This window comes from Mauremys reevesii, linkage group 2 (genome assembly GCF_016161935.1).
Source record: "Mauremys reevesii isolate NIE-2019 linkage group 2, ASM1616193v1, whole genome shotgun sequence".
NCBI classification, from domain to species: domain Eukaryota; kingdom Metazoa; phylum Chordata; order Testudines; family Geoemydidae; genus Mauremys; species Mauremys reevesii.
In genome coordinates, this window is record NC_052624.1 from 98,621,604 (window position 1) to 98,641,397 (window position 19,794).

At 41.2% G+C, this 19,794-nt stretch overlaps 1 protein-coding gene across 1 annotated transcript in view; it reads left to right on the forward strand.

The window, feature by feature from the left end:
• The window catches only part of CNTNAP2 (contactin associated protein 2), a 1,620,276-nt gene that overhangs the window by 1,512,817 nt on the left and 87,665 nt on the right, over positions 1 to 19,794 (forward strand). Inside the window, exons 19-20 of the mRNA XM_039524081.1 lie at positions 9,752 to 9,997; positions 12,865 to 12,998. Of these exons, the coding sequence (XP_039380015.1) occupies positions 9,752 to 9,997; positions 12,865 to 12,998 (380 nt within the window). The remainder of the gene's footprint in view (positions 1 to 9,751; positions 9,998 to 12,864; positions 12,999 to 19,794) is intronic.

Genomic DNA, 19,794 nt, shown 5'->3' on the forward strand with positions numbered 1-19,794 from the left:
AGAAAGGTAACTAATAATGCATACATATTCACTGAACAGATATATTTGTGAAAAATATTGTACATTCTGGGAAAAGGTTCTAAACAAGTATATCTCTGTTTGTCCTGCATGTACTCTCTTATTGAGCATGCAGTATATCGGGGTAGGCAACCTATGGCATACGTGCCGACGGCAGCATGCAAGCTGATTTTCAGTGGCACTCACACTGCCTAGGTCCTGGCCACTGGTTCAGGGGGCTCTTCATTTTAATTTAAATTTAAATTAAGCTTCTTAAACATTTTAAAAACCTTATTTACTTTACATACAACAATAGTTTAGTTATATATTATAGATTTATAGAAAGAGACCTTCTAAAAAGGTTAAAATGTATTACTGGCATGCGAAACCTTAAATTAGAGTGAATAAATGAATAAATGCACACCACTTCTGAAAGGTTGCCAACCCCTGCTCCTTTGAAAATTACATTTCTCATAGTCATAGACTTTCTTTATCGGAAAAATGTTTTATTTGATTTTTAATCCAAAAAAATCATCTCCTCTTCCCCACTCACGTTACTCAAAGAGAAATTTTAACCAGAATACAAACCAAAGTAGTGGGATAAAGCTTTCCTGTCTACCATCAGTCATAATATATTTCTAATAAAGAGTAAAGATTTATTTATCCATATACAGAAAACAAATAAATAAGGGATAACTTCAAAAATCCTGACAGTTGTGGGTCAGAAAGCATGATAAACTTTCAACTTCTCTGTCAGGTAATTACAATAGGACTGCCCTGGTGCTAGTATCCACTGAATTCAGTTTTTTTACTGGAGATTAATGGAGGAACTACAGCAAGTTTTTTAGCTGCTGTGAATGAGGATCCATATGAAGGCAGAGCAAATCCAAACTTCTCACTCTGGGTTCCTGCATGCTATATCCATATGATATAATTTTATAGCCCCCATTACCTAGTATCCAAGCACCTCACAATCTCTTAGTTTGTATTTTGTCCTCTGAACACCCCTGTGAGGTAAGAAAATATTATTAGCCCCATTTTACAGGTGGGGAACTGAGGCAGAGACTAAGGGCTTGTCTTCACTGCAACAGTTAACTCAAGTTAGTACACTGGAGTTACTACTGCACTCAAGCAAGCCTAGTTCAAGGGAGAGCAGCCACACTGCAAAACAATACTGTAGTTACACAGAGCGATATGATTAGCAGCAGAGTGATTCAATTAGCTACTGCTGAGTAGTTGTAACGAGAGCTGTTGCATCCTCACTGCACCACTAGCTCAAACATCGGCATCACTCAAGCCTCAACCCACCCCCTCTGATAAGCCAGCTAGCTTGAGCTTAACACACTGCGTAACTCGAACTAGAAGTTTTTTGTGAGGAGTCGAGTTAGGGGTAACACTAGAGTTTATAACTGGAACTAACTGTGCTGTGTAGAGACACTCTTTGTGACTTGGCCATAGTCACACTGGAAACTTATGGCAGAGCAGAGAATTAAACCCAATGAGGGTTCAAGCCTCATTCTAGAACCCTAACCACTGGGCCATCATCCCATGGAGATTGCAGAAAGCAACTGCAAATATTTTTGGAATTGCTCTTGCAACACTGGAAAACATCCCCTGACATTACTTCTGGGAGCATCTCCACATAGACCTACTGATACCTCACAGGAACATGCAAAAATATTTTCTTCAAGCACAGTTCTTCTGATGTATATTTTATACAGCTTTCTTCTTTGCCTGTCTTTTTTTCCCTGCTACTTGGGATATTTTCATATAAATAAACAGCGGGAATCTCCACTCCACTTGGATGCAGTGAAGGGTGCAAGCTCCATGATCCTGGGCCAACCAGACTCAGCATACGTTAGAGCTTCTAAGGAGCAGGTCTAATTTATTCCCAACTGTAATGTCCCTCAGTGGCTGCAGCACAACACCCGCCAGCCTTCCTCTGGCATACCCCCTTCCCTCTATGCATAGTGAAGTAGAATCAAAGTTCTGAACTGTTTTGGTGCATTTGTGCAAAATGGAATTCTAATTATAGAAACCCTTCACTTACAGTGTGGAATAAAATGACTTCATCAGGAGCCTGATCCAAAGCCCTTTGAATCAATAAGAATCTTACTATAGATTTCAATGGGCTTTGGTCAGGCTGTATAAAAGGCATCATTGCATGTTATTTTTCCGACGTTGCCTTCTCTGTCTTGAGCACTGATACATTTAATCAGAGACGGGGATAGACATTTAATGAGTTTGTATTGTTAACTGGAATAAATTATTGCTGTATTTCTCCAGTTGACTCCACCACCAGAATGCTCAGAAATGTACAGTGATGACAGCCAAAGAACACGCCTTGGGAAATGTTCTAGAAAACGCTTTAAATCCCCACTTCTTGTCTGCACAAACTAAACATACAGTGGGACTGAGAGCAGAATAAACCCTAAGTACACCGAGCAGTTAAATGAAAATCATTACAGTCTTCAAAAGTCTCAGTGCAATGGCTCTCCCAGATCAAGAAAAACAGTGAGACGCTTACCTTTACTATCCTCTGACCAGCAGGTGTCTCAACAGTCTAGGGCAAGGCTACTCTACTGCACTACATTGGCAAACATGCACAATGCGCCACTGTAGCCTGTCTGGTGAAGATGCACTATGCCAACGGGAGAGCGCTTTTCCATCGCCATAGTTACTCCATCCCCGCAAGAGGTAGAAACTATGTCGGCAGGAGAGCATCATAGCACCGTTGTGGACACTGATTTAAGTTGACGTAAATTATGTTGCTCAGGAGGGTGTCGTTTTCACACCCTCGAGTGAGATAAGTTATATCAACGTAAGCGGTAGTGTAGACCTGCCCTACAGTCTTTGTGCCCACGGACTGGCAGGAGTTGCAATTTATGGTGCTGTCTAGGACTTCTGGTAGTACAAGCCATTCCTGGCATACTTCCTATAAGTAATTCATACTCTGTACTGATGGAGAGGGGATAGAGTTGAAAAACATAAAAAAGGTGATGATAGAAAGAGGCTTTGTTAGGTCACTTAACAATATGTGTGCGAGCCACAAGGCTTTGAGATGTCTTTGGTGTATGCCCTTGGTTGGAAACATTGTCATGAGATGTCTCACTCTAACAATCAAAATCCAATCAAGTAAAAACAAAGAGCTGAATATCTAATAATTGGCAGACAATGTGAAAGAATAATTAGACTTATGTACCTGTGGGCAGGAAAAAGCTTGCAGCCTCAGCACTAGGCATGGCTTCCAGCTGTAAGCCTATATTTCAGCTGAGGTTTCTGAAGTAAAGAGACAAACATCCGTTGTTGCTGCAATTTTTCATGTGTCCTTCTGTGATGCAGCTAGCATAATGTTCATCATCATGATGTAGTCCCACAACCATTGTAAAGACCTGCCCCAGTAGATGTCAGTGGAGTTTTGGCATTGACTTCCATGGGGCTAGGATTTCACTCCAATGCACAATCACCAGAAATAAGCACCTTAACAACATAGCTCTTGATGCTTATCAGCAGAAAACATGAGGCTTTATTAAGACACAGTAAGCCCACAGAAGTAATTCTTTTGGATAGGGGAAAGAGATCACAACCCAGTTTGGAACTCATTTGGAAGTCTATCAGATGACAAGTGTCAGACAGTGATCTCCTGTCTTAGTGCCAGTGCAATAGAGATATCCTGTCTTTAAGTGCACTGCATCTAAGTAACTATATTAAAATGGCATTTTTTACTCAACAGATCTGCTTCTTGTATACATGCAGAGTCCTATCTGCTTATCTGAGTGGTTACAATAAGTTTATCCACTTTTTTGACTCCTGTGAACAGCACAGAGCCAACTCAGTTCTTGCAAAAGGATCTGGGTTCTGTAGCTATTTTGTGCATCACCGACAGAATTGAGTATGAAGTTCTGTTCTCGACACCTGACCTGTGACAACCCATTGATGGCAATGGCCTTTTACAGTTGTCATTAAGATCACAATCTGAAGATGGTCAGGTTGCTGGTATAACTGAGGGTAACATTTGGCCTGTGGAATCTTAATTACTTGTGATGACGCACGAGAAGGAAGAAGTTGTCAGTGGAGTTTCACTAATGTAAAACCAGTAGGAGAGAAGAATCAGTCTGCAACATTAGGCTGGAAAGCTCATGACAACTTGCTTCCTTTTGAGATTTGTGGTAATTCCTGACTGTGGTCCAGGTGGAAATAGCACAAGAACAGCTTTTATCAAAATTTTCAACACCTCTGGCCCTGATTGGAACTGGATTGTGCCAAGACGAAAATAATCGAATGCGAGTGAGGGTAGGGAGTTGGTGGAACTATTTTGAACCTCAAAATAAGTTTGTCAGTTCTAAATCTATCTGTGTTTTGTATGTAGGTTTTGTTTCATCCCTTTTTTAAATGTCAGAGTAGATTTGCAAAATGTATATGGTTCATATTGAGAGTATACTTCTGACTTGGTAAAATTGCTTCTGTTGTTTCACAATTCCTATCTAGTGCTTTTCCAGGCAGCTAATCCAAACTTCTTTTATTTATGTTTTTGCTATGACTGTCAACAGAGCATGACTGCACTGCATATTGGTTTGGAAATATGTGCCGCTAGCCAAAGAAAACTGATCTGCTGGTGCCATGATCTCTTCCTTGAAGCTTTTGTCTTGGAAGGACAGTGTAAACAGTAACCCTTTACCATGTTTTATCTCCTCGGTCTCTTCTTTTCAGATATCTCATCAAAAATATTCCAAAAGAGGGCAACAGTGGGTATATGGAATCTCCTCTACACCTCATCAACAAGGAGTTGTCTTTAATGTTAATCACTACTTTTTCCTAAACAAAAAATGTCATTCTCTGTTTAGGCGCAGATTCAGGAAAATATCCATTCAGTCAATAGTGCTTTACACTCATTCTTAAATGTTTTCCTGAATCAGGGACTTAGATGCCTCCTATTTAAAAAAACCCCTCAAGGTGATCAGTGTTTGGTGTCCTCCTGGTAGAAAATGTCCTTACTGATCAGCAATCAGCATTTCAAAATCATGACTGAGTACAATTTAGAAAAAATGATCTGCCTCTGGATTATGATATTTTAACAGAAAAGTAATGGGCCCACTCTACAAAGTGCTGAGCACCCTCACCTACCTTTTGTAGTCAGTCAGTACATGCCTACTCAGCAAAGCCCTTAAGGATGGATATTTAGTTGTGTGCTTAAATCCCATTGACTTTAGCATGTTTTTAAATGCTTTGCTGAACTGGAACCTGAGCTCAGGGCACTCAGCACCTTGAAGGATCAAGCCCAAAATATATAAATTGCTACATAAGTCCTGATCTATCCAGAGTAAACTGTGTCCCTAAGATTCTTAAAGGCAGATGTGAGGCAGATTTTAAGATATGCTGCAATATATGGTACATTTATAATTATTCAGCTGTTCTGGTAATTATTTGTGTGTCCTTACCTGAAGTTAGTTTCAAGAACATTCCATTTATTTTGCAGGTTTTAGACTGTAATATAGGCAAGGTTAGTGGCCTGCACGAAATGTCTCAGAAATGTCACATGAACCATGAAAGATTTTTTTCTTTCATTGTTTTTGGCATGCTGGTTCAGCCCACATCGGCAAGAAGGTGGGCAGGGGAGAGCTGGTACTCCCAGCCAGGGAGCCCCATTGTGCTAGGCACTGGGCAGAGATGTGGTAAAAGACTATCCCTGCCCCAAAGAGCTTGCTGGCTAAAAGATAAGACATAACAAGCAGGTAAGGCAAACAGACTGGGAGGGAAAAGGAAAAAACAATAATTTTACAGACGAGCTGTGTGCACAGTTAATAGATGTAACAAGCCAAACAATAGCTGTAATATTGGCTCACCACCTACCTAGCAATATGTTTTTTCTAAGAGAAATGAGTCATAAGGATGGATTTCAAGATTAATAAGTTAGCAGCCATGTGGGTTTTTGCAGGGAGCTTTAAATTGGCACCAGGGTAAGTGAGAGCAGACTTTCACCCTATACATACATGTATCATTTCACCCATCACTGAAAAACAACTACACATGCAAGTAGCCTTTCTGCATCAGCAGCTATAGACAATGATGTAACACAGAACTATCATACAGTCGTTTGTTAACATTTACATAAGCTGCTATTTTGGGGCAAATCCTACAGACATTTACTACTGTACATAGTACTTAATACTATAAGCAGTCCCACTATTTTCAATGCTACTAACTCACAGGAGTAAGCACTGAACTTGATGATAGGTGTTTGCACAATAGTCCTCTTAATTATTCATCCAAACAAGTATCAAAATTGAGTCTAGCGAAAAACAAAGATGTTAAACTAAATTGCCTTTCCCATAACTATTTGGAGGTGATTTAAAAATTCCGCTAAGAAATGACAGCTATAAATCTATCACGGTGGCTCTACATCATTTCCAATACTGTGAGATCACAGCTTGGACAATTGTTTTATGTGGCTGCAGTGTCACTTCTAAATATAATATTTCAATTCTTGGGAACTTGTTATAAGGTACCAGGAAGACAGATCTTTTCTAGTGCTTAGCAAGACACTGGAAAGGGGCATCAATGAAATATCTGGTAATGTAACCCCTTTCTTACATCTTCGCTACCTTGCCTTTAGCTAAGGGCACATTCCTACCCTCCAGTACCAGGCATACATTACTGCACATCTTGTAAAATCAGCATTTGGTTACACCTCTGTTTTGCTACTAATATTTGCTTATAACTGTGCAAAGGACACTGAGATACTTCAAATATGGAAGGAGCTATTTAAAATGAAATTCTATTTAAATAGTATACTATATTGACATTTTAGCAGTTTCAGTGGTAATCTGATGCCTCTTTATATGAAGCATATATTTATAAATAGTATATAAAGGGTTAATAAATTGTAGCTGTTTTAATAAATGGTTTTCAACTCATATTGTTAGAGTTCAATAGTCAATAAGGTGGCTGATAACCTTGGCTCATAGCCATATTTAACACATATTACTAATGTCTATAACATACTTATAATATCTATTACCCTTTATAAACTATTTCTACATGGTCCTGTGATAGATTTGTTCTGAGTCAGGAGCAGACTCAGCATGCTGTCATCAAATCCCCACCAATATAGGTTAATTGAGACCTAATTGGAAGGTCAATCGACTGAGTAGAGCTACAGCTGAGGGACTAATTAGAGGGAGAAGAAACCTCAGGAGGTGGATGCATATAAATTGAGAAGAGGGCAGCCTGGAGTGGAGTGCCAGAGGCTTGCAGGATGTCTGTGTGCTCTCTTCCCTTCCCTTCCCTTCCCTTCCCCAGAAGCAAGTGGGGACACTGGCTAGGGCTTGTAAATAGCACTATAGGCAGAGGCCTGCTGGAACAACAAAATAAAACAGGCTAGTAGTGAAGGAGACCTGAAGTGGTGCGCTCTGTAATTAAGGCCTGAAAGGACTCTCAGACCACCATGTGACTCCTTAATACAAAGTATGGCCCACGTTTTTGTTAATAAAACTCATGGAAAGAAATTGCTTTTTCTCAATTGTTTGTTCATTCCCTTGAGTATTTTCTGAAGTCAACCTTCACTGTATTCTGTAACAATATTAGTCTTGGACTATGTGTTTGAAATATGAAATAAGTGGGAGTGTACTATTATTATCAGACATGGTTGAGAATTTTCCATTGAACCACTTTTTCAATGGAAAATATGGGGAATATGTCTATTTTCCCACACAAAAAAATTTCTTTCGGGAAAATTAAAATGAAAAGGTTCCATTTCGTGTCAGTTCAACATTAATCTGTTTTGTCTGCCTTTGGTGCCTCAGTCTGAGTGCCTCATGCCCACATTCTCTTCTGTGGACCAGGCTTCCAAGCCACTCTATCTCCCATGATGCACTGTGGTACTGGAGCCCCCACGATGTATGGCAGCAGCTCTGTCGGAGAGAAAGACTTTGGGAGATACAGCCCAACCAACCCATAGGGGGAAAGGGGAGTATGCAGCATCCAAGTGACAACTCTCATGGGGCACCATGACTGTTCAAGTGCATGAAGATTAATGTCAAACTGCCTCAATATGAAACATTTTGACATTTTCCAAATCAAATTGGGGGTGGGGGTTTCATTCCATGAAAAGTTTTGATATTTTAACTTTTCATTTTGTTTCAAGACCTGTGTGATGGAAATTCCATTTTTCAGACATCTCAAATTTTTACTATAATTACAGATTCTCATGCCCTTAATCATATTCAGTAGCAACTTCATAACGAGACTATTCATGGAGTAAGGTACTATTCTGCAGAATATGGGTAGCAGAAGAACCTGGTCCATAGTAGTTACTTGTGCATTCAACAGCAATTTTCCAGGATATGTCATCATTTCTTACAATACTCCGTTTTATAAATGATAAAGACTCTGGGGATGTGTATCAGAAATATAATAGTTGTGAGAAAAGTCACACTGTTATCATTAGCTTAAAAAGTTATTTTATAATTGTTAACATAATAGCAGTTATTTATATATTTCATTTGAATGCTTAGTAGAATGAAAAGGTTTTAAATGTTCTTTTCTCTTTTTCTTTACTGTGTTTTCTCGCCTCTAGGACCCTCTGATCTGTCTGGTGTTTCTTATGCTTGATCTATCTTTATCTATTCTCTTGATGTGAGGTAGTAAATAATATTAGGGTATTGGCAGAGTGGAAGGGCCTTAATGCTGAATTATTGTGTTGTAATACATTTTTAAGACTGTGCGGAGTTATTGGTAGAAATGGGCTAGAGGCAGCATTCTCTTTTGAATGTTCACAAAGGCCTAGCTTTAATTATTTGGCATAAATGCTGATTTTAATGTTTTAATTATTTGTTCCCCTAAATATTATTGATATGGTTGCTGCTCTCTCTTGGCTAAATTCCAGCTTTGAGAACCATAGCTACATTGAGGAGGGTATAGAAGTGTAGTGCCTAACGGGAGGCATTCTGCTCACAAAGAACACAAACAGCCAGGATGTCTCCAAGGCACTGAGGGAAGAGTGCTCATATGTGCACCCCCACACACACACAAAAAGGATTACAGTGTGCACTTCACCCACCATTGGCCTCTAAATGCTAGCAGATTGCGTGAGGGAAAGGAGCCCTAGCTATATGCCCTACTGACCAGTTCACATCTTCTTTGGCATGTTGAACTTCTCTGACAATTCTTCAGAACCACAAATATCCCCATTGTGCCTGCCTCCTGCTAGGAGCATTAGAGGGGAAAGAGCTCCTTTCTTCCCCTCAGCCCCTCAGTGCAAAAAGACAAGTTCTTAGAAGTTAAAGTTGGTAAATACCCCTAAGCCTTTTCAATATAGACTTGCCCCATCAGTAAATGATTTTTCAGTTCTTTGTCTGATCCCATTTTAAATCTCTCAAGTGCTGGAGTGTTCAACAATCCCTGTAAGATTATTCCACAATCCAGTAGGACTCAGGCAATTGGGTTCAATTCCAGATGTCCTACAAGCTTTCTGTGTAACCTTGGGCAACTTAAGTTATCTCTCTGTGTATTCATTTCTCCATCTATAAAATGGGAATAGTACTTTCCTTCCTCTTAGGGAAGTTATGAGGATCGATTTGATTTGTTAATGGTTGCAAGGTGCTTCATTTCTTCATCCTAGATAGACATATAAAGGAGCACCAATTACGTTCAATAATAATAATTTATTTATTGCTGTTTATTCCTGCTATTTTTCAAAGAATGTCTCAGCACATTCACTTTCTCCTTTACCTCTCTTCCTGTTATTGTTTTCAAGACGTTGGAGCATTTTTTGAAGAGGGGATGTGGCTCCGATATAATTTCCAGTCCCCAGGGATCAGTGTGAAAGACTTAGTCAGCCAAACTATGTTGAGCTCTACAGACCATGATAACACTATGCCAGACCTCAGATTGAATAAGGAGGCGCTCCGTTTCAGCTTCAGTACCACCAAGTCCCCTTGTGTCCTCCTGTACATCAGCTCTTACACTCAGGACTACATGGCAGTGCTTGTCAAGCCATCTGGTAAGTGATCATTCTGAGCTTTCTCCGCTGAAGTTACTACTGATAAAAAAAAAAATTGACACACAATAGCCAAAGCAAAAGCCATGAGCTAATGAGAAGATCTCTCCAGCCATGTAATTTCAAAACAGGAGAGACAAGGCCTTATTCTGTATTTTATTGCACTAGCTTTACACTGGTGTAACTCTTTTCAAGTCAATGGAGTCCCATGCAACTGGTGTAACCGAGTTGAAAGTCAGGCCCATAGGGTGGATTGAGATTCTGGCATAAAAACCCAAAGCAGCATCCATTTTAATAAATATAAAATACAGAGGTTAGATTATAAGGTAGGGAGGTTGTTTTGAAGTCAGATTCTTGTATTAAAATGTGTACTATACAACCTATTATTTTCTCTCACCTTTACTTTTCCTTAACCCCTCCCACCACCAAGGGCCTGATCCAGCTGCCACTGACATCAATGGGAGTTTTACCATTGACTTCAATTCAAGTAAGAGTAGGTCTAATGTCAGGAAATAAGAACACTAAGAAATACTGGATTATAAAAAACATAAATAAGGAAGGCTTGTGGTCTAATGGTTAGACCACAGGTCTGGGAGACGAGTTATGAGATTCTGTAACTGGCTTTATCCCTGAATTGCTGTTAGAACATGGACAAGTCTGTGTGTGTCATTGTCCCTGTATAAAACACAAAGCTAATACCCATCTCACAGAGGCATTTTTTTTGGACAGCCAATCACTTCGGGCTACTGCCATTTTAAACACCAAAATTCCAAAAACAGGTCCCATTGGGATTCACAAATCCTTACTAAAAGTTAGGTGTGGCGATGATGAGTGTCATCACGCCTAAATTTCTTTCTGAATATAGCCCTTTTTTAAAGCACTGTGATATCCTCTGCTGCCGTTGCCCCTCTCAGCCCAACCCTAAAATTAGTTTGTTACATAATCAAAGTGAATACAGTGAAAGTCCAGGGCTTAATCCTGCAGACTCTTAGGTTTGTGAATTACTTTTTTCAGGTGCCAAAGTGTTTCCAGGATCAAGCTCTAAGCAATGTTTGTCAGTGTCACTTAATAGTAAGCAGCTACAATATCAACTCATTCTCAAATGTTTAGTGCAGCTTATCATTGTTGGGAAGGGAAGATCAGGAAGGAGGTGAGTGGTATTTCTGAGAAGAGGAGAGGTGCATATGGACAAGAAGGAACTTTTTTTTTCCAGTTTGCATTTGGACTGCTGCATTATATAGAATCTTAAAATAGTCCTGGCTCACAAATGCATTTATATATATTTTAATATAAGCCCCAATTCTCACATTTACAATACATAGGCAGACAGCTGCACCTTTGCAGAACCCATTGGCTTCAATGGGACTATGTGCAAATGCATCCCTCTGCCCACACATTGTAAATTGCAGGATTGGAGCCATATTTATTATTTATTTCTAATTTTATAAATATTACATCAATAAAGACAGATGGCACCTTTCCAGCAGAATTACAACTCAAATATAAGATTAGAACCACACAGCCAACATTTCAGTAAAGGTTGCTTTAAATCCACATCTAAATCCACTTTTAGACACCTAAATAAGTGGCCTAATTTTCAGAAGTGTTCACCTCACGCGGTAATGTCTGTTCAAGTCAGTGGAAACTGTTGGGTGCGTAGCACTTCTGAAAATCAGGCCACCTATTTAGATGCATAAAAAGGTACTTAGAAGTAGAGCTGGCTAGAAAAGAGCGATGTGGTGGGGAAGTATAAAATTCAGACTTTTTGTTGAAATATCAAAAAAGAAAATATTTCAATTCAAAATGGTGCTGCTATGTTTTATGGGAGTTGTAATTCAGATGCCTCATGCTCCTATTCTCTTCTGTGGTCTGGGCCCTTTGGCCAGACTGTATCTCTAAAGATGCACAACCTTTTCCTCTCTTGGTGAGGGGAGAGAATGCATCATAGGAATCCCGGGCAATGGTGCTTCATGGGAGAAGTAATCTAGCCAGAGAAAATGGAAGCATAAGATATCTGAACTACAGCTCCCATGGTGTATAACAGCATCATTTTGAATCAGAATATTTTGGAGTTTGGCTAAAAACTGAAAACGTTTGGTGTGAGGGCATTCAGTTTTCTGATGAAATATTGAAATTTTCTGCAAAAAAAGTTTCAAAAAACCAATTCTCCATTGAAAAAGAGCTGCAATGAAAAAAAATTGACCACTTCTGCTTAGCAACCTAACTTGAGGCACCCATTTGTCAAAACCCTTTTGCGTCAAATACTAAAAGGTTTCCTTCAGAGTCCTTCAAAACACCCCAAGGACAGCTGACCCATACACAACAACTCAATGGGATAGAAAGAAAGCCTTGTGTTCACATATAATTTCAATATTCATCTGTCATAAATCAGATGTTATACTTATTCCATAAGTATCCTTAATTTATTGATGGAAATCCTTATTCCCTCTACCAAATAAAACGATTATTCTTTTATTTCTGTATTTAGCTTTAACAATTTTATTTGGGCAAGGATAACAATCTCAACAGAACAGTCTTGCTTTATATGTTAAGTCACTTTCATACCATTCCATGTATAATTCTGACTTGTTTATTTTTTAGTTAGTACTGTTTGCAGCTGCTTTGGTTTTGAGACACTGATCACTATCTGGTTTATGGTTGTAAACTGGAAACAATTACCACTCCCACTAGATTTAAATTGTCAGGCACTGACTCTTTCTATTTAAATTCTTCTGCAGCAGAGCTCAACTCCAGGAGCGATTTAAATATGAAATGATGGAGGTCATAAGTAAAAAGTGAAATGAGGAGGGGGGGGGAAGCTCTGGGAAATAAAGGTGTAAATAGTTTAAAATGTACATTTCTTTCTACAGGAAACTTACAGATTCGATACAACCTTGGAGGCACTGGAGAGCCATATAACATTGATGTAGACCACAGAAACATGGCAAATGGACAGCCACACAGTGTTAATATCACACGGAATGAAAGGGACATAGTTCTCCAGGTAAATATACATCTGAGCCTTTGAATACTATATAGCTTTATTACTAACAGTGATAGTCAGAGGTATACCAACTATTACTATTATTGCCTTTCATACCAAGATACGAATACATGCTACAAACATAGCATAACTAGTGCCATATCTACTGAATCCCAGTCTTGTGAGCTAGTCATAGGAGCATCCTTTCTTTCTTACCTATGCCTTTCTTTCAAATATGCCTATCCTTAAATTTATGAACATGAATAGATCCACTGAGCTCAATGGAGCTATGGCCAATGGAGCTATTCAAGAGGATAAAATTCAGGATGTGCATAAGTGTTGGCAGGATTTGGGACATAAGTGAAGGAGTATGATTGAGGGCCTAGGACTCTAGATTCCTGAGTTCCAGTCCTAATTCATTTTCTTTGTGACACTGGCAAGTACTTCACCTATTTGTCTCTCAATTTAGTTCTCTGTAAATGAGCACAATACTATTTACGTACCTCACAGAAAGAACAGGAGTACTTGTGGCACCTTAATTTATTTGAGTGTAAGCTTTCATGGGCTACAGCCCACTTCTTCAGATTCATGTAGTGGAAAACTACATGCATCCGATGAAGTGGGCTGTAGCCCACTAAAGCTTATGCTCAAATAAATTGTTAGTCTCTAAGGTGCCACAAGTACTCCTGTTCTTTTTGCGGATACAGATTAACATGGCTGCTACTCTGGTACCTCACAGAGGCACTGTGAGAAGCAGTTAAAGTTTTCTGAACACCTTTTCTTTGTTTAACTATATGTTAATCAGATAGTGCTGCTTTCAGTTCCTGTCACATATGTGTATACATATGGAGAATATCGAATGGTGTGGTATAAAAGCTTTACTGCCATGAGTTTCAGATAGACTGAGTACTTACAAATGGCAAACCAAAAATAAAATAGGCATATCATCCCAGACAAGTGCCAATAAAACCTTTATACCACACTGCAGCTTCATTTATTGGCTTCATTTATTGTACAAATGCCTCAAATTTTATAGAAAAACTATTTGAGAAATATTTAGGAAGTATTCAAAAATGTTCTTCTGCCTTTATGCTCCCTTAGCACCATGACTCCAGCTGTCCAAGCCTTAGAGACAGAGAGAATACATATTAGAAACTTCAGAAAATTACACAAAATAGATTTATTGTACATAATAATGTCCTAGTATTTGTGAGCTGCTAAGGCTAGAAACAAAAGCTGTATGTCCACCAGAAAGGGAGAATTTCTGGGGTTTCTATTGGTATAAATCCTGCTTCTAGCGTTAATGTGTTGTAAGATATGGGACCTTAATTCTGTCATTAGTGTAGAATTGAATATTGCCCTTCCTCAGCCTTAGGACACTGTAATTTTGGAGAGAAATTCCACATTTGAGAAAATGAGGGAAACATTTCTCTGGCAGGGTTTGTTGGTTGGTTTTTTTAGTTATTTAAATAATAGATGTTTGAAGATTGACCTACAGGTCCCTCAAGGAATCTCAGATAGCTGATCCATACTTAAGGCATCCAAAGAGTTGACTTCCTTATGTTATGTTGGCTTCTTTAATCCCCTCGCCTAGTTTACAATGTGAGGGAACCAACACAGCAGGCACCATGAATAAAATATAACAAGAGGAGGTCTCCTTGGGAACCAAGCCAAAAGATCAAGGATGGGAGCTGTCACTGCATTTACCAGGAGGTGATCAAAATGGATACCTGCCAGTAAAAAAACAGCAGGGGGAAGCTTTGTCAGTCGATTATGGCATCATTTGCCTGAAGCTCACAGTCGAGTACGCACGCATCTCTGATTCAGAATCACTTTGGTTGCACTGAGGCAGAATTTCTTCAGAAAGTTACTCTTATGTTTGTAAAGAGTCACAGCCTCAGCAACTGTGTAACAGGTATAGACTATTCACCAAACTGTTTGGTAGGGTGTTTCTTATTTATCAAACTATAAACTGATAGCAGATAAGATTTGTAGTCAGTTTTTCCTCTGGACCTTAAATGCTTCTATTTTATGGTGCCTGGAATGTTTCCTGAAGATGTATGGCTGATTGTTACAATTTGTTCTCGAACTTGGTGATGGGATATGAAACCCTCTTCCAGACTCTATTTGGAAAATGCCAACACAGTTAAGGGTGCCCGCCTTGCATTAATTAGCCTAACTAGCTTCTCATGGGGTTAATCCAACATTTTTGCAGTATGTTACGTTGAGAGTGAGAGAGAGTAAACTACCCACTTGGGTCCTTGGAGGCTTCCACACACCTCTAAGGTTGCACTGATAGGGTAAACTAGGTTGAGGGCTTTTTACCCTGTCAGGTCAGCAGATGTATGGAACAAAACTGGGTTAAATAGTTGGGGAGCAGATGCAAGTAAGGCTTATTAAACTACAGGGCCCAGACGATATGCATGAAAAAGAGGATAAGGAAAGGAGTGACTCATGATAGGAAAAATCCTGTGCTACCCATATCATACCCTGGAAAAGGGAGGATTTTAATTTGGTTCTGGTTTGTACCCCAGAAAAGGGAAGGCTTTGAGGTTTACCTGTTTTTCCCCTGTAAATGAGACCACTTTAACTTGGGCATATACATACTTAAGAGAAGAAGGCATTGTTTTGTTCTGGTGGGACACACTAACCTCTGATGCAGAGCCCATTCTGAGACACAGGATTAATATCACCTGCCATTTCCCAGAATTTGGGAAGATGTGTGCTCCTCTGTACTTGAAAATGTAGGTGTTAGAGAACAAAGTGACGTCTTTTCTCAGGGCACGTTTACACTGGCAGAGTTACAGCACCAGCAGTTACAGCGCCACTCAGAGAGCACTGAAGGGAAACTGCTGTTGTGTGTTTACACTGTCAGCTGCCTGCGCAGTAATGTGTTCACACTTGCGACACTTGCGGTGGTATTCGGAGCGGTGCACTCTGGGCAGCTATCCCACAGAGCATCTCTTCCTCTTCTGCAGCTAAGAGTTGTGGGAAGGCAGAGGGGGTCGCGGGGCATTCTGGGTCCTGTCCCAATGCCTGTGATGCATCACTTCTCATCCCAGCAATCCCTGTGCTTCCGTCCAAATTTGGCACCATCTTTCAGTGGTTTGTGTACTGTGAGCTCTGCATCTTCGGTCTGCAGGCATGGATCCCTCAGTGTTGACCAATATGCTGCTCGCTCTCACTAACACATCACAAGTGGCAGTGGAGTTATTCCTTAAACTACAAAGTCAAGAGAAGTTTGACATTGATCTTGCCACAGGTAGTAGCTACGACATGAGATTGCTTGTGGCATTCATGGAGGTGCTGACCACAGTGGAACACCGCCTTTGAGCTCAGGAAACAAGCACTGAGTGGTGGGATCACAATGTCATGCACGTCTGGGATGACGAACAGTGGCTGCAGAACTTTCACATGAAGAAAGCCACGTTCATGGGACTGTGATGAGCGCACCCCAGCCCTGCAGCACAAGGACACGAGAATGAGAGCTGCCCTGTCATTGGAGAAGCGCATCGCGATTGCACTATGGAAGCCGGCTTCTCCAGACTGCTACCGATCTGTCACTAACCAGTTCGAAGTGGGAAAGTCGACTATTGGAGTCATGTTGATGGAAGTGTACAGGGCCATTAATTGCATCCTGCTCTGAAAGACCATGACTCTGGGCAACGTGCGTGACATGGATGGCTTTGGACAAATGGGCTTCCCTAACTGCGGAGGGGTAATAGATGGCACACATATTCCAATTCTGGCACCAGACCACATAACCACCTAGTACATTAATCGGAAGGGGTATTTCTCTATGGTTTTCCAGGCGCTTGTGGATCACAGTGGGCATTTCACAGACATTAACGCAGGCTGGTCTGGAAAGGTGCATGACGCACACATCTTTCGGAACACTGGCCTGTTCAGGAAGCTGCAAGCAGGGACTTTATTCCCAGACTAGAAGATCACCATAGGGGAAGTCGAAATGCCCATTGTGATCCTGGGAGACCCCGCCTACCCCTTAATGCCGTGGCTTATGAAGCCAAACACAGCGCACCTTGACAGCGGCAAGGAGTGGTTCAACAATAGACTAAGCAAGTGCAGAATGACTGTTGAGTGTGTTTTTGGCCGTTTAAAGGCCTGCTGGCTCTGCCTATATGGGAGGCTGGACCGAATGAAGGGAAGGGTGAAAGCACTCAGGGCGGGACCGCTGAGGCTCAGCACCTGGAGACTGAATTTGAACAGTCAGAGACCAGGGCTATTAGAGGGGTGCAGCGTGTGGCCATAAGGATCAGGGATGCCTTGAGGCAGCACTCTGAAGCTGAAAGCCACTAATATTTGTTGCTGTGCTTGGAAGTGCAGTGCTTGTAATGCTAGGAGGTGATTGTGATTGGTGCAGACAATGTACTATGAAGGTTTAAGAAAATTGCCTGTTGCTTTGCAAGGCTCTGTTTGCTTTCAATTAATAGACTAAAAATTGCTTTCAAACCAAAAGAACTCTTTTATTAAAAAACAACAACCGGAGGGGAGAGAGAAACAAAAAAAACACATCAGAATTGAGGGGGGTGGGGGAAGGGAGGGTCCCAGGTGGAGGTGGGGTCCCAGGACAGTTAAAGATTTGTGTATGTCCAGGTGCCCTATCCAACCTTCTCCTTTGGAGTACAGTGCAGTGGGTACTGTACTTCAGCTACTATTCACATACCTGTCATTAACTGGCTGACCCCTGGCAAGCACACATGAGCCACAAGACCCCCAAAATGGTGAGTAACTGCAGGGGCAGGGGAAATCAGTGTTGCAGGACCATACTGGACACTTGGCTCTTGGAGAGAGCCAGCACTGTGGGGGAGAGGGGCTTTATAATCATTACTATCCCCACTTTTCCATAGTCTGTGTTCGTTATGGAAGATATCTCACTGCTGAGGGTGAGCAGGGAATCAAGGGTGGGTCTTCTCCAAGACTGTGGCTTCCACCCTGGCCCTTATGCAGCTTGCCTGTGTGCAGCAATGCCCACCCCCATGACAGCAGAGTGGTGTGGGAAAGTCACCCTTAATGGGCCAAGAAACAAAGCAGCTCTGCCAACGAACCTGCGGCAGTGGATTGCCCAGTATCTCCATGAGAATTTTGTGGAGATCTCTGAGGCAGATTCCCGTGAAGTGAGGGAGTCAATCAACACCCTGTTCTGTCGCTCAGGCTAGGCATGTTGTGGTATGTGCATTATACAGACAGAAGCCTGCTTTCTGCAACCCTCCTGCCCCCAACAACTCACTTCAGCGATTCCCAAAATCAAAGTCGCTTACCAGGGGCCTCTTCTCCTGTTTGCGCTTCGCCAAGCTCCGACAGCTGTTACTGGCTAGACTCCTCTGGGGTAGAGAAGAGCTCGATCCACTCTCAATTGGCATGCAAGCCACCGAAGTATCCACAGTGGCCTTCGCAGTGGAGGTGGGGTCTCCACCGAGTATCGTGTCCAGCTCTTTGTAGAACTGGCAGCTCATGGGCACAGCAGTGGACTGGCGGTTTGCCTCCAGCTCCTTCACTTTGACCTTGCACTGCAGTGTGTCCCAGTCATGGCCCCTTTCTGTCATGCATCATGAAATCTGTCCATGGGTATCATAATTCCTATGGCTGGAGTGCAGCTGGGACTGGATAACCTCCTATCCCCAAATGTTGATGAGTTCCAGCAGCTCGGCATTGCTCCAAGTGGGGGATCGCTTGGTGCGTGGAGCAGGCATGGCCACTAGGAAAGATGTGTTGAAACCACTGCAAGCGTCACCGAACAAACAGGAAGGGAACTTTCAAAATTCTCAAGGAATTTAAGGGGTGGGGCTCATGGTTGGTCACCTGAGGGCAGGGCAGTAGAGTTCAAACTTATGACCAGAGAGGTGAGAACAGGCATTGTGGGACACCTTCTGGAGGCCAATCACAGCGCTGTAATCGACCAGGATGTCTACACTGGCACCGTGGCGCAGTACCCCCAGCTCAGAAAGCTCGACGCCTCTCATCGGGGTGTTTTTTTTTACAGCGCTGCAACTGCGCAGTTTATGTGCACTGAGTGGCTTGGCAGTGTGTACACCTCGGGAGTTACTGCACAGAAAGCTGCTTTACGGCGCACAAACTTGCCAATGTAGACAAGGCCTCAGTGTCCTAAGGCAGGTCACAATGTTTGGGTTCTCTTTGGCACAATACTGCTGCACCAAGTGGACTTGTATTTCCTTTTATAAACCATTTTACAACCAGACTAGCAGATTGTTTACCTCTTTAAATGAGGCAGCTTGCTTGCCAGATGCAGTTTCTCAAACTCTCACGGCGCTATAAAATGTCACTCTCATGAGTGCACCAACTCCAGTGCATGGGGTTTGTTTTTCTTGTGTTAACAGCAAGTTCATATTCAGAATACCTGTCTCTCTAACTTACTGTAATAACCCTGTAGGGTACATTCAGTGTCCAAAATATTTAAATAATCTTCACTCTGACAATAAATCGCTACTACTTATGTTCTGTGAAGTTGTTTTATCACAACTCTCAGGGGTATCACTTATGAATAAATAGAATAAGAGGTTCATTATTGAGCCCGTTGGTACTCCAGTGATGCGATAAACATAAGTCTGTTGAATACTTGGATAGTAACTTATGTCTTTGTGCCGGTCAATCAAAACTTGATTAAAGTCTTTGACATAAATACATATAGCCTTAAAAACAGATGTTTAGTGTGAATGATTTTAATTGTTGGAATTATGGCCCTCATTGCTAATATCAGCATATTTAAACAAAGTAACAGAGACTCTGTCAAACAGGTTGTATATTACAATTTTCTCATTCAGTGACTGTGAATAAATCA